General features: G+C 51.1%; 2 protein-coding genes across 3 annotated transcripts in view; one reads left to right on the top strand and one right to left on the bottom strand.

The window, feature by feature from the left end:
- Positions 1 to 1221: 1221 nt before the first annotated feature.
- FRAT2 (FRAT regulator of WNT signaling pathway 2) lies at positions 1222 to 3131 on the top strand. Its single transcript, XM_068164365.1, has one exon. The coding sequence runs from the start codon at positions 1524 to 1526 to the stop codon at positions 2121 to 2123; it is 600 nt and encodes a 199-aa protein (XP_068020466.1). The 5' UTR covers positions 1222 to 1523; the 3' UTR covers positions 2124 to 3131.
- Positions 3132 to 4780: 1649 nt separating this feature from the next.
- The window catches only part of ESRP1 (epithelial splicing regulatory protein 1), a 68509-nt gene continuing 59516 nt past the window's right edge, over positions 4781 to 13773 (bottom strand). For both annotated transcript variants that reach the window (XM_068164364.1, XM_068164362.1), the window contains exon 15: positions 4781 to 7247. The gene's annotated coding sequence lies outside the window, so the exon portion shown is untranslated. The remainder of the gene's footprint in view (positions 7248 to 13773) is intronic.

Below are 13773 nucleotides of genomic sequence, written 5' to 3'. Positions count from 1 at the left end.
CAGGAGACTCATTGGCTTTGTACACTCGGTGAAAGCAGCTCAGCACGACGTGGACAACCCAAAGCACATGCCCTCCCCTTTGCCAGCTGCTTACTGATTAACCAAGGGCGCGGTGCTATCAGCAGCTACGTGTGCCAGCAGCTTCCACTTTATTAAGCAGCTCCCCAGTGGCGGCGACCGCGTGTCCTCTTACGTGCACCAGCACGTTCCGGACTATGCCCCCGGAGTTTTGACATCCAGAAAATGTCATTTAAGGCTCGTAGTACACTCACCTAAAGGACACAGCGATGGATTCAAGGGAAGGAATGGGACCGGGACGGCAAGAGGCAGGGCAGACCCTTGGTGCAGGTGACGCATGTAACCCGCAGGCAGGTAGAAAACCCCAGAGATCACCTGCACAGGCCTGCTTCACATCTACTAATTTTGGGGGATGGAAAATAAGACCCCGAACCCATTTCCAGGCCGAGGAACGAAGCCCCGGATCAGTGCGCTGCCGGGTATGAGGTCAGGGCATGGCGAGCGGAAACCGCGGCCACCGAGCCTGACCCCCGGGCAGCGCGGCGGCGTGTGGCGGGATCGCGGAACCGGGCGCTGTTGCCATTTCAAAACTGAACCTCGTCGAAAGGCTACTGTAATGGGAATTGCGACTTGCGATCCACCCAGGAAGCACTAGTGCGTGCTGCTAGCTCTCCGTTAGGGAAACACCAGCACCGCTCCCGCGGGATGTAGTAAAAGGCAAGCAGAAACGTAGCGTGCCACCTTGCCGGTGCAGCCACGACAGGCAGCACACGGGCACCGGTCTACGCTGGCACATGGAACCCTGCGGTCTATCAGCGGTTTCCCGGGGCAGTATCTGTCAGCCCGGGGAGGCTGGGGCAGACACAGTACCGACTCAGGGCGCGCAACAAAAGCCCTTCGAATGTCGGCAGGCAGACAGGGCCGTTAAACCCACTCGGTGCACCCCGCCGCTCCTGCGGGCACCCGCCCGGAGGCGACAGCGACAGCCGGCGAAGGCTCCGGCCGCGCCGAGCAGCCCCGCCCGCGGCCAGCCCCGCGCCAAGCCGGCCCCGCCCCCTCACACCCCTTCTGCCAATCGCGCTGGCCCCGCCCCCGAGCTCCGAGGTGCGGGGTTTGAAAGCGGGCCGGTCCACGCGGCGCGCAAACGTAGGGGGGGGGCAGACGGAGCGGCGGGGCCGGTGGGCGCGGGGCGGTAAAGCCCGGCCGGCGGTTTCCGGCCTCGGGAGCCGCCCCCGCGCCGCAGAGCGAGTCGCCTGCCCCCGCCGCGCAGGCCGTTGGCGGCGGGAGCGGGCGACGGGCGGTTGGTCACGGGGGCTTCCCCCCCCATCCCAGGCGGCGCAGTGGGAGGCGCCCAGGGTCCCGCGTCACCCATTGTTTACAAACCAACCCCAGCGGGCCGAGCTCCAGCTTCAACCGCAGCCGCCGGAGCCGCGTGTGCTCGCGTGCGCGCGGGGCGGCGGGCGGCGGCCCCGGTCCCGCTGCGGCACGGCAGGGCGCCGGCCGAGATGCCGTGCCGCCCGGGCGAGCGCTTCCTGCTGCTGGAGCGCTCGGTCGCCGTGGGACAGGCGAGCTCCAAGGAGGTGGACGCGCTGGTGGCAAAGCTGGGCGAGGTGCTGCAGCTGAGCGCCCAGCGGGCGCCGCCGCCTCCCCGCGGCCCCAAGCACCTGGGGCCGGGCAGCGCCCGCGACCGCGCCGCCCCCTACTCGCCGCGCTGCAGTGGCGGTGGCCTTCTAGCGCCGCGGGGGCCGGCCCCGTCGCAAGCCCACCAGCAGCATGCCGAGCCCCCGCGACCGGACCGGAGCGGGCACCAGCGGGTGACCAAGCAGCTGTGCGGCAGGGGCTGGCTGCGGAGCGCCGCGCGGCGGAGAAAACAACCGCCGCTGGGGCAGGGTGACGGGACGGCGGAGGAGGAGGACCCCCACCGGCTCTTGCAGCAGCTCATCCTCTCCGGCAACCTCATCAAAGAAGCCGTCCGGCGGCTGCAGCTAGCGGCGGCGGCAGCAGCAGCGGCGGCTTCCACGGTCTCCAGTGGCAGCGCTTCGGCGGGGAGCAGCGGCGCGGACGGCGAGACGGCCGAAGTGGCGGCGGTGCAGCCCCTGCAGTAGCCGGCGGGGACGAGCGGCGGCGGCCGGGGCAGAGGAGCTCCGCTGGGGCGGCCGCTAGCGGTGGCGAGGAGCCCCGCCGAGCGGACTGCGGGAGCGCGGTGTTGGCTCCGCCGCGATGTAAGCCTCCCCCCGCAGCGAGGCGGCGGCGAGATCCCCTGCATCCCGCTGCCTGCCGGGGCCACAACGGACGCAGCGGGGTCCGGGTCATTTGGGGTGGAGCGGCTGTGCACCCCCGAGCCCAAGGTCACCCCCGGCGCCGCGCCGGGTCCCTCCGCTTCCCAACCGTCGAGACCGCGCACGCCGCCCGCTCCGCGTTGTTGTTGTTGTGTCGTCGTCCCCCCCGTTCTTTGCTTTCCTCGGGAGCTCCTCCTCCTCCTCCCCCCGCCTGAGCAGCCCGGCCGGGGCCGTGGACCCCCCCGCCGCCGGTCCCCCGGCTGCCGCGGGGCTGCTCCGTCTCTCAGGAGCCATTTGCAATAATCGTCGCTGACCCCGGCGGGAGGTGTTTCCTTTCTCCTCCCGGACTGGTTTGGGGTTTGGTTTTTTTTGTTCGTTAGGGTTTTTGTTTTCGCTGTTTTGTGTTTGTTTGTGTTTGGGTTTTTTTTCCCCATGCTTTTTTGGATTCTTTTTTTTTTTTTGGGGGGGGGGGGAGGGGGGTTTAATATTATTTTTTTTTTCCCGTCCGCTGTGACTGTATGAAGCAGTTTTTAAAAATGTGAATATCAAAGCCGGAAGGCAGCTGGACTTAACAATTGTAAAGCCTGATGAGTGAATGGAGCCTGAGACGCATTGTTCGCATAAGGTAGCCGAAACAAGTTTTTTCTACCAAAAAAAGCAAGCAAGCAAACCCGAATCCACCCTTCCCTGACAAATTCAATGGCTCAAATACAAGATGCAGCTGTTGATTTTTAAATATATGCACTTCGTACCGGAGTGGTGCAAATGTGTGCCTGATTTACAGGGCTTACTGTCTTAACCTGTCTGTACCGAATAAACGTGGTCTTGTTTTTATTTGGGGGGGTTCTGTGTCTCCTTGTGAAAGGGAAGTGATTTGGTTTTTTCTCCTTCCCTCCCCATCGTTATTATTATTAATTTATTTATTTACGTGGTTTACGAGAACCAAACTGCTCTGTGGGTGATGCTCCGGTAGGCACGTTTCCCCTCGCTCTCCTTTCGGTTCTGAGCTCTCCCGTTTTGCAGGCACACGCGCAAAAATTCCCCCACAACAATCCGCATAGCCTTGATGCAGTGGGACACTGGTGGTTATTAATGCACAGAGATGCAACTGAGCCTCTTTGTTTGCCAGCAGCGTTCAGTCGTGAGCCGTGAGCCGCCCCTTGGAGCGAGCCGGGAATGTGGCTGCTGGAATTTTTTTTTGAAGTCGAATCGTGCTGGGACCGAAATTGGGTATCTTGTCTTGGGGAGGGAACAGAGCTCGTGTTGGTCGCTTGGTGTGTTTTATTTTGCTTTCTTCCAAAGGGGAGATGGGGGGGAAGGCTCTAGAAAAGGAACGCAGGGCTAGCAGGCAGTAATTCAAACAACAGGATTTAAAACATCAGGGCTTGATGCCGGTGGTGATTAATTTCCAACGCTTCGAACGGCTTCCTAGATAAGAAAATCCTTCATGAGGTGTTTTTTTTTAGGCATCAAAGAATGGAGCTTCAAGATTAAAACTCGACACATTAGACGGACTGGAGCATAACATTCTCCCAACCCCCACTCAATTTGATGTAAAAGCTTCTCCTTTGAAGAAGGTAGCAATCCCACATGAAAGAAAATGGAAGATGTTTGCCTTTGTCCGAGAGAGCAATTTGAGCAGCTACGTTTACTTGTGTGATTAGTTCTTTCAAGAATAAATATTTCAGCTGTCTTTCTCTGCTACCAGCAACCGGCAGGCTGATGCTGAAGGCTTTTGTAACGTCTCGCTGAATTCCTCGTGCCCTGGGAACACTTTGTGATGTTATTATTAGCTTTATCTTGATGAATTTAGAAGCAGAATGCAGGGTGGGTTGTTTTTTTTCCTTAAAGCATGTAAAACGCCAAGGAAGAAGCTCAGTGTGCTTTAAAACCTCCTTAATTGCTAACATCTGAAGTAGTTTCCCTGCCTAACTTAACGCTGCTTTTGTTGCGTTTAGCGCTACTCGGGGAGGGTTTGGATCTGCCGTTGGTTCTTAGCCGCTAATACAATCAGGCCAACGCGTGGCTTGCCCTTACTTCAAAGGCATTTTTATTGCTTCTTTCTTCCTTGAGGGGTAAAAAAAGAAAAGCAAAGTTGTATTTCAAAAGGAAATCTCGGGTTTGAATTCAAGCACCGGCTAACAACTGGGGAAAAAAAAAAACCCACCCCACTTGTGCTTGTTTCTGTCCTTTAGATGCTGGGACAGACAGGTGTTGGCTGTGTCGGTGCTGGATTTGACACCTTAATATGAGTAGTTTAAAAGAGCTGGAAGAGACAGACTGGAAAATGAGCATAGCCCATGGAGCCCGAGTTGTTGTTGCAGAACTGCAGTTAAAAGTATATGTGTGGCTGTCAGCCGAAATTCTGAAAGCAGAGAGGATTCGATTCAATTCCTTTTATTTTACTTTATTTTAGGGTTTTTTTTTTGGCCACTGGTAATTATTCTGCATCCCCCCTTTCCCCACCCTCTCTTTTTCCCCCCCTCCCCCAAATCCTAGCCTCTGTATACTAATGAGAACAGCTAACTTTACAAGTGTCCTTTGTAGTCATTGAAAGCCTGGAGACATTCCCTTTCAGGATTTTACTAGAATAACACTTTTCAATAAACTGGCAGTTGAAGTGAGGCTTAGGAAAGATGCTAATAAATTTCACAGTGCCTGGCTGGTTTGGAAGCTTCCTAAAAAATAATGACTTCCAAAATAGCCTTTTTCTTTCTTACTTTCTCCTTTCTGTGAGGTTGGAAGATGTATCTATGGGAAGAGTTAGAGTGAGCTAAGTGTTATGTAGAGGGTGAGATGACTGGGTACAAGGATTTTGGGCCCTGCTTTCAGATTAACTTGCATAACTCATAATGTGACCGTCCTAAGCTCCTGCAGCAATCTTCATTGTCACATTGGAACAAAACTAGGAGTGGGTGGGCTGAGATTGGATGTTAGGAAGAGGTTCTTCCCCGTGAGGATGGTGAGAGACTGGCACAGGTTGCCTAGGGATTCTATGATCTTGTTCTGAGGGGCTAAGAGGCTCTGGAAAAACTAGTATGAATTTTGTTGCATCACAAACTCTCACAGAGAAAAATGTAGAGCTGCACAAACAAGTACCAGGAGCGGACACCACAGTGCTGTGCAGGACTAGACTAAGCAGGAAAACTGAGGAATTCATGATGAATAATGGCATCAAAGAAAATAGAAGGGAAAAATATATGAGCTGTGGTCAAGAAGCAGAAAGAAGGAAACCTAAATGTATCTCTAACCACAGCAACTACCCCAAGATGTGGATTGAGATTGGGTGTTAGGAAGAAGTTGCTCCCCATGAGGGTGGTGAGAGCCTGGCACAGGTTGCCCAGGGAGGTGGTGGAAGCCTCCTGCCTGGAGGTGTTTGCAGCCAGGCTGGCTGTGGCTGTGAGCAACCTGCTGTAGTGTGAGGTGTCACTGGCCATGGCAGGGGGGTTGGAACTGACTGATCTTTGGGTGTCTTCTAATCCTAACAATTGATTCTGTGATTGTTCTTCTAAGTCTTGTAAATGATCTTCAAAACAGAGCATGTGTGACTTCTCCATAAGGGAATGGATTGAACATGGCTTATTTTGACATTTTTGGAAGCCAGGCTTTACAAGATGTTGGACCAGTTGAAATACTGCCAGAAGGGTCCCACTGATTCACTGCAAATTCTCTCTCCTTCAAATACTGCCTTGTGCTATGCCCAGAAAGGAGCTTTGGTATAAAAATCAACATCTACTTTGTCTCCCAGAGAGGTTAAAAGAAGTGTTGAACAGTGAAGTAAACATTTTGGTGAGCTTTTAAGTAATTTGCCTTTTAAAGGTAGGATTTCTTTGATGCATTCAGCCTGTGTCTGCCCTCAGATACAGGTGGCTGGTTTCTAAACAAGCAAATTCAGGTGCCTGCTGCACTTGGCCTTTGCTGTGTGCTTAGATTAGCTTTTCTTTGTAAGTGAAAATGTAGGTTGTTTCAGCTTTACATTTGGCACAAAATTACATTCTCATAATGAGCATTTAGCTAGGTTTTATCTTTTCCATCTTGAGAGGAAAAGAATAGTTTACAACAAGCTCTTGCAGCAGATCACAGGAGCTGTAGTATCAGACCCAAGCCATTTACTTATTATGATGCATTGGGAAAGAAGTTAATTTTCATCCTATTTACAGGGAGCTGTATTTTGGGCCTGAACTCAGCTTCACACCCTTCTCGTGCCTTGCTCTTTCTGTCATCATGTTCCCTGAGTTCTTTAAAGTTACTCAGTTCAGCCAGAAATCTGGCAGGCAGAATGGCTTTTGTCTGCTATTCCTCTTGTCTCTCCTCTCTTCCTTTCAGCTTACTGTTGTGCATTGCACCAGCACTCAGATATTCCTGTAAAATTTATATTGGTAGAGAACTCAGTGTAATAAACATGGTAGAAAAGTAGGGGCTCTGCCCTAAGTCCTTAAAATCTGCTTTTAAAGGTCCTCAAGCAAAGAGGAAGTGCATCTCCTGGAGGGCATAAGGGAGAAGAAAGATACAGGCTGGCTAATGCACAACTCCAGTGCTGGACAGCCAGGGCCAGTCTCATCTAGCATTTCCATCTCCATCTGACATTTCCATCTCCATATGAAGGCCAGTCCTCATTCCCTCCTAGTCCCTGGCCCCATTATTTTTCCTCTCCTGCCTTCCTCCCCCCTCCCATACCCAGGCCGTTAATTTCACCTCCTTCTTGTCACCTTTCTCTTTTGTCCATATCGGATTGCTCTTCCCAAACGTTAAGTAGCTTTGTTCTCCTTAGTTGCTTTTTGGTAGATACTTTTGACTTGCATATCCATTTGGCTTCAAAAGACAGTAGCTTGGTCGCTTCTTGGTAGCAAAGCTCTGATTTACTTCTTCTAAACCTTGCAGAGTGTGAGTTGGAGGTCAAGCTGCAGCTGTACTTCGTCTTCAGGGCAGAAATCCGGGGTGAAACCCTAGCTGCAATGAAACGAGCAGATGAAGTTAACAGGAGCATTCCTCTCAGGTTCTCTGGGAAATTCCTCCTGTGGTGGTTTGGTTTGGTTTGGCTTTTGAGGATTAGCTGGAAAACGCCACCCAGAATGCTACAGTAATTTTGTAAGCGACACCACAAACGACAGCAGCAAACTCATTTCCTGAGGGCAGTGAGGTTGGTTTGCTTTTTCTCTTCCAAAACTGATTGTTGTAACTATGACTGATCTTGACCACCTTTGTCAAAGCTGCAGAATCACCTTTCTGCACTTTCCATGACAAAAGGCAGTGGCTGGAGAAGAAAGAATTGGTGCCCTTTGGAGAGAGGAAGGCTGCAGTGTGCCCAAGCCACACTACTAGACACTGTAGACTCCACAACAGAGGAAGTTAAAGGAATTCAGGCACCATACATTCAGAGTCATGCAGCATTAGCTGTTCCTTATGCAATATCCTGGCTCTAAATTGTGTTATTTTGGCTTCCCATGCTCCAATCTGGTGGTGTTTGGTAGAGTAATACACCAGTTTAGGGTGGTCTTCATCTCTGTAGGCATGAGGACATCAGCCATCAAAAGTTACTGTAGAAGTGCCTCTGTGTCTCCCTGCTAGTCCCTGACTTGGGAGGACATTCCTGAAGAGGTGCTAAAGAAAGGCTGTAAGCTCCTGAGCTAGATGAAGAAGTTTAAAGTATTCCATTCCAACCCCAAGTACAGGTTTTATAGCAGCAACAATTGTAAACCTAGGGAGGGAGAAACAAATCTGCTGGAGCTCTTGCACTTGGAAGCCAAGTGATAAGTTAGAGCATAAATAAATGCTTTCATTTTCCTCCCATATAGGTACTGTGAGTCCTCATGCAAGGAACTTTGCTGCTCCCCAGCAGGCTTGTGCCATGGGGCTGCTCCTCAGCAGTTGGTCTCCAATTGATTTTACAGCCCAGAGAGGCTGCAGTCTTCCAGCTCAATGGGATCACTTTCAGGAGCAGCACTGAGTTGAAGAAATAAATTTTTCATTTGGTGGCATGTGATGAAACAGCACCAGGATGAAAATGCCTTCATTAGAGGAAATGGATCATGGCTGGCTTAACACTAAACATTTGCTGCTCTAAGCATTTTGCCACAGGAGGTCAGGGCTTATTCTACCTGTATCACAACAGCTGTCCTTGTTTCAAGGCCTAAATCGACAGAAGCATGGGCTCTAAGTTAAGGTGCAAATTATTAGTGTTCTTATATTCGTGTTCTTAAATCCACTCTGTGGTCCCTTTTCATTTCTACAAGGGGAGTAATTTTCCACAGGCAGCCAAGCAGTGCTGAGGCAGGTGACCCAGTGTGTGTTCAAACACCCCCAGCTTCTCCTGCAAGGTGGACAATGAGTGGGCTTTCTGATCCTCTCCTGCTGTTAGCAGGCAGCGCTGGCAATACCCAGCTGTGAGGGCCCAGCTTTGCTCCACTGGTGTGAGGTGTCCAGCTGGAGGCATCTGGCCAGTGGTGTTCCCCAGGGATCGGTACTGGGTCCAGTTTTGTTCAGTTATCTTCATCAGTGACATGGATGAGGGGCTAGAGTGGGCTCTCAACAAATTTGCTGATGATACCAAACTGGGAAGGGTGGCTGAGACTCCATCAGGCTGTGCTGCCATCCCATGAGATCTGGGCAAAGGGGAACCTCATGGAGTTCAGTAAGCATAAGAATCCTGCATCTGGGGAGGAACAGCAGCAGGCACCAGTACAGACTAGGGCTCATCCTGATGGAAAGCAGCCCCATGGAGAAAGACCCTGGGAGTCCTAGTGGACAGCAAGTTCTGCATGGGACAGCAATATGCCCTTGTGGAGAACAGAGCCAAGGGCATCTCTGGGGTGCAGCAAGAAAAGTGTGGCCAGCAGGGCTAGGGAGGTTCTCCTCCCCCTCTGCTCTGCCCTGGTGAGACCACACCTGGAATACTGTGTCCAGTTCTGGGCTCCCCAGTTCAAGAGAGGCAGAGACCTGCTGGAGAGAGTCCAAGGGAGAGCCATGAGGATGAGTAAGGGACTTGAGCATCTCCCCTGTGAAGAGAGACTGAGAGCCCTGGGGCTGTTTAGTCTGGAGAAGAGAAGGCTGAGAGGGATCTGATCAATGTCTATCAATATGTGAGGGGTGGGGGCCAGAATAAAGGTGATGGTCTCATTTTGGTGGTGCCCAGTTATAGGACAAGGAACACCAGGTTGTGCTGGAGCACAGGAGGTTCCACCTCAACGTGAGGAGACACTTCTTTACTGTGAGGGTGCCAGAGCCCTGGAGCAGGCTGGTTGTGGAGATTGTGGAGTCTCCTTCTCTGGAGATTTTCAAAACCCACCTAGATGTTTTCTAGTGTGTGCTGCCCTGAGTGATCCTGCTCTGGCAGGGGGGTTCGACTGGATGATCTCTGGAGGTCCCTTCCAAACTCTCCCATTCTGTGATCTGTACATATTTTTGGAAGGCAATGAAGCAGACAGTTCTATTTTTCATCTTTCTGCTCTTCTCTTCCTCCAGGCTGCTTTGACTGCTGCTTTCCTCCAGGGCCTGTGATACTTCCTCAGCTGCTTTCAGCTGTCCTGGACAGTGGCTGGATCTTGGTCCACAGGAAAATGTTATTCCCATAAAAAAGGGAGTATGTCAGCCTGGAATATGCCAGACTGCTAGCAGAATGGAGATCAGAGATAGCCATTCCCACCTCTGCTTCTATATGGATCTGCTATTTTATCTTTTTCCCCCTTTTAAGAGCAGTTTACAGACGTCCAGTTCCTCTGAAAGTCAAATTGCCCACCTCAGTAGGGATTTGGAAGTGATCCACAGCCTTCTTTTTGACTTTCCCCATTATTTCCCAGTGCATTTGGTTTGTGTTCATCCTGTTCTCGAGCCTGGAGTAAGACAGAGATGCTCCAGGGCTAGAAACCAAACGTGCACAGCATAGGTGCTGTGAATATGCACACGCAGGCATGGGGCGGATGTGAGCTGCTGGAACAGTCCTCGCACCCAGGGGCTAATGTGCAGATGTTTTATGGACACTGAGAGCAAAAGGTAGTCCTACACAAAGGCAGTGTGCTATTAATTAGCCTGAAAATGTAATTCTTAGGAAGAAAATCTAATATACAGCAGCACTTATGGAAGGCTATCTCAGTGCTCTCTGTCTCTCCTCAAATGTTATGGCAAACGTAATTTTGGTGCACTGCTGCGGATGTCCTGAGTGTGCATTGCCCTGATAGCTGCTTCTGAACCCCTCTTATCTCAGTAAACACAGATCAGACCCTATCAGAATGACCAAATTATTGTAAGAAGCAGAATTTCAACCTGTTCTGGTTGACCTGCTTCTTCCTAACCAACCCTCCCAAATCACGATTGTCAGGTATGGATCAGAGCTGAAGAACTCTTTCAAGGATGTATTCAGGCAGGAGGGACTTGAAGTGTGCAGCCAGCACATAAAAACCTGCCCTGTGGTCACAATAGCTTTAACTTCTTCTCCCCCCCCGCTCTGCCCTGGTGAGACATCATCTTGAGTACCACGTTCAGTTCTGGGCTCCTCAGTTCAGAAGCGACAGGGATCTTCTGCCCCTGTACTCAGCACTGGTTAGGCCACACCTCGAGCACTGTGTCCAGTTCTGGGCTCCTCAGTTTAGGAAGGAGGTTGACTTGCTGGAAGGTGTCCAGAGAAGGGCAACAAAGTTGGGGAGGGGCTTGGAACACAAGCCCTGTGAGGAGAGGCTGAGGGAGCTGGGGTTGCTTAGCCTGGAGAGGAGGAGACTCTGGGGTGACCTTCTGGCTCTCTACAACTACCTGAAGGGAAGTTGTAGACAGGCAGAGGTTGGTCTCTTCTCCCAGGCAGCCAGCAGCAGAACAAGAGGACACAGTCTCAGGCTGTGCCAGGGGAGGTTTAGGCTGGAGGTTAGGAGGAAGTTTTACACAGAGAGAGTGACTGCCCATTGGAATGGGCTGCCTGGGAAGGTGGTGGAGTCACCATCACTGGAGGTGTTCAGGAGGAGACTTGATAGGGTGCTTGGTGCCATGGGTTAGTTGATTAGGTGGTGTTGGATGATAGGTTGGACACGATGATCTTGAAGGTCTCTTCCAACCTGGTCTATTCTATTCTATTCTATTCTATTCTATTCTATTCTATTCTATTCTATTCTATTCTATTCTATTCTATTCTATTCTATTCTATTCTATTCTATTCTATTCTATTCTATTCTATTCTATCCTATCCTATTCTATTCTATTCTATTCTATTCTGCTGTAAAGGGTCCAGCAACGGGCTACAAGGATGATTAGGGTGTGGAGCACTGCCTGGTGAGGAGAGGCTGAGGGACCTGGGGCTGTTCAGTCTGGAGAAGACTGAGAGGGGATCTGATCGATGTCTGTCAATAGCTGAGTGCTGGGGGTCAGGAGGGAGGGGACAGGCTCTGCTCACTTGCTCCCTGGGATAGGACAAGGGGCAATGGATGTAAGCTGCAGCACAGGAGGTTCCACCTCAACATGAGGAGGAACTTCTTCACTGTGAGGGTCCCAACACACTGGAGCAGGCTGCCCAGAGAGGTTGTGGAGTCTCCTTCTCTGGAGACTTTCAAGGCCTGTCTGGATGTGTTCCTGTGTGACCTGAGCTCGATTGTATGGTCCTGCTCCAGCAGAGGGGTTGGACTGGATGATCTCTTTGGGTCCCTTCCAACCCCTGACATCCTGTAAGCCTGTGAACTTCTCTCTCATGGAAAGTCCCAATTCTTGTGGCTTCACTATTTCTAAATGTGGCTGACATGTTTCTTTTCCCATCCACAAAAGTGGAGATTTTCTTTCCCCATGTTTTCTAGAGCCAGAGAAAGTTTTCCTTCAGGGTGAGAAGAAAAGAAAAAGAAAAAGAAAAAGAGAAAGGAAAACTCAGCTGAAAATCTCATTGTGAAAAGCATTTAATAGTTGCAGATTGCATCTGCTTGGGGAAATTTTATTCTGAACTGGTCTTGCCCTTCAAGTACAACAAGCACAGGCAGCTAGAAGTTGAAATTGTGTTATGCAGGAGGCATAAACTTCAGGAAGTTTTAAACTGGAGAGGGGAAGTTAACTTGAATGCTAAAACCGAATAGACAGAGCAAAAGGATCTTTCAGTGGGCAACTTCAACTTCCCAAGTAGTCCAGCCCAATGTATTTGAACTCTCATGACTCAGCAGAGAAGATTAATGGATTGACACCAAAGGTGATCTTTCATAAGAGGCAGTTCCACATAATTAAATCTTTAGAACTCTGGGGATTGTCATAGTGGGTGAGAGAGCTGAGCTCTTAGGTAGTTCAGTATCTTAGATATTGGTCAGCTGCTTCCTCCCAGCTGCTGCACGGTGGAGGAGCCCAGCAGGGTCTCATCCTGATGTCTGGCACTTTGACTCCTTCTTGGTTATGTAGCTTGCTGTCCCTTCCATACTGTTGGGTTTGGGAGCTTTAAACTGTGGTTATAGCTCATTTTCTTGATAGCTGTGCATGATCTAGTGTGGGGTGTCCCTGCCCATGCCAGGAGGGTTGGAACTAGATGATCCTTGAGGTCCCTTCCAACCCTAACAATTCTATGATTCTGTGGCAGGAGTGGCCCACTGCTTTCAGAGCCAGGAGACCTGACCTGCAGTGGCCCAGGTATGCTTGGATGCAAAGCTGCCTTCTGCAGAGGGCAGTTGGGTTTGTCAAAGGACCCCTCTGTGAGAAGCAGAGAGTGTGGCCAGCCCTCAGCCACGCCTGGTGGGTGCCTTGTCTTCTGGGTGTAATGCTAAGGGCTGATGGTGAAAGACCAGGAATGGATGTTGTCTGGGAAAGCTGCCTTCAGAGAGGGCTGTGGGGTTGGAAGCTGGGCTCCATAAGAAGAGATGCCTCAGGAAATGCTGGAGATACCCAGCAGGAGAAATAGAAGAGCAAGATAAAACACTGCCCCAAGGGGTGAGGTTTGAACAAACACGAGGGTGTGAAGAATTCTGGGGGGAAAGTGGGTTTAGAAACTGAAACCCTGAAATGTGCATAAGCCTCAGTTCCCTTTACTAACTCCTAGAGAGGGCAATTACTAAAGCTTTGAGAGTAGATTATGAAGCCTCACCATGAGAAGGAAGGCTGCAGGTAGAAACAAGCTGTCTGATAAGGAAAAACAATAGGATCATAGAATTGTCAGGATTGCAAGGGACCTCAAGGCTCAGCCAGTTCCAACCCCCCCTGCCATGGGCAGGGACACCTCACACTAGATCAGGCTGGCCAGAGCCTCATCCAGCCTGGGCTTAAACACCTCCAGGGATAAGGCTTCCACCACCTCCCTGGGCAACCTATACCAGTCTCTCACCACCCTCATGGGGAACAACTTCCTAACATCCAATCTCAATCTACCCATTTCTAGTTTTGCTCCATTCCCCCCAGTCCTATCACTCCCTGACACTCTCAAAAGTCCCTCCCCAGCCTTCTTGTAGCTCCCTGCAGGTACTGGAAAGCCAAAAGAATGTCTCTTCAGAGTCTTCTCTTCTCCAGACTGAACAACCCCAACTCTCTCAATCTGTCT

The sequence above is a fragment of the Melanerpes formicivorus genome, unplaced genomic scaffold, assembly GCF_026170545.1.
Source record: "Melanerpes formicivorus ecotype bairdi unplaced genomic scaffold, bMelFor1.0.p_v2 SCAF_79, whole genome shotgun sequence".
Lineage (NCBI taxonomy): Eukaryota > Metazoa > Chordata > Aves > Piciformes > Picidae > Melanerpes > Melanerpes formicivorus.
This window is presented reverse-complemented; position numbering and strand designations above follow the sequence as displayed.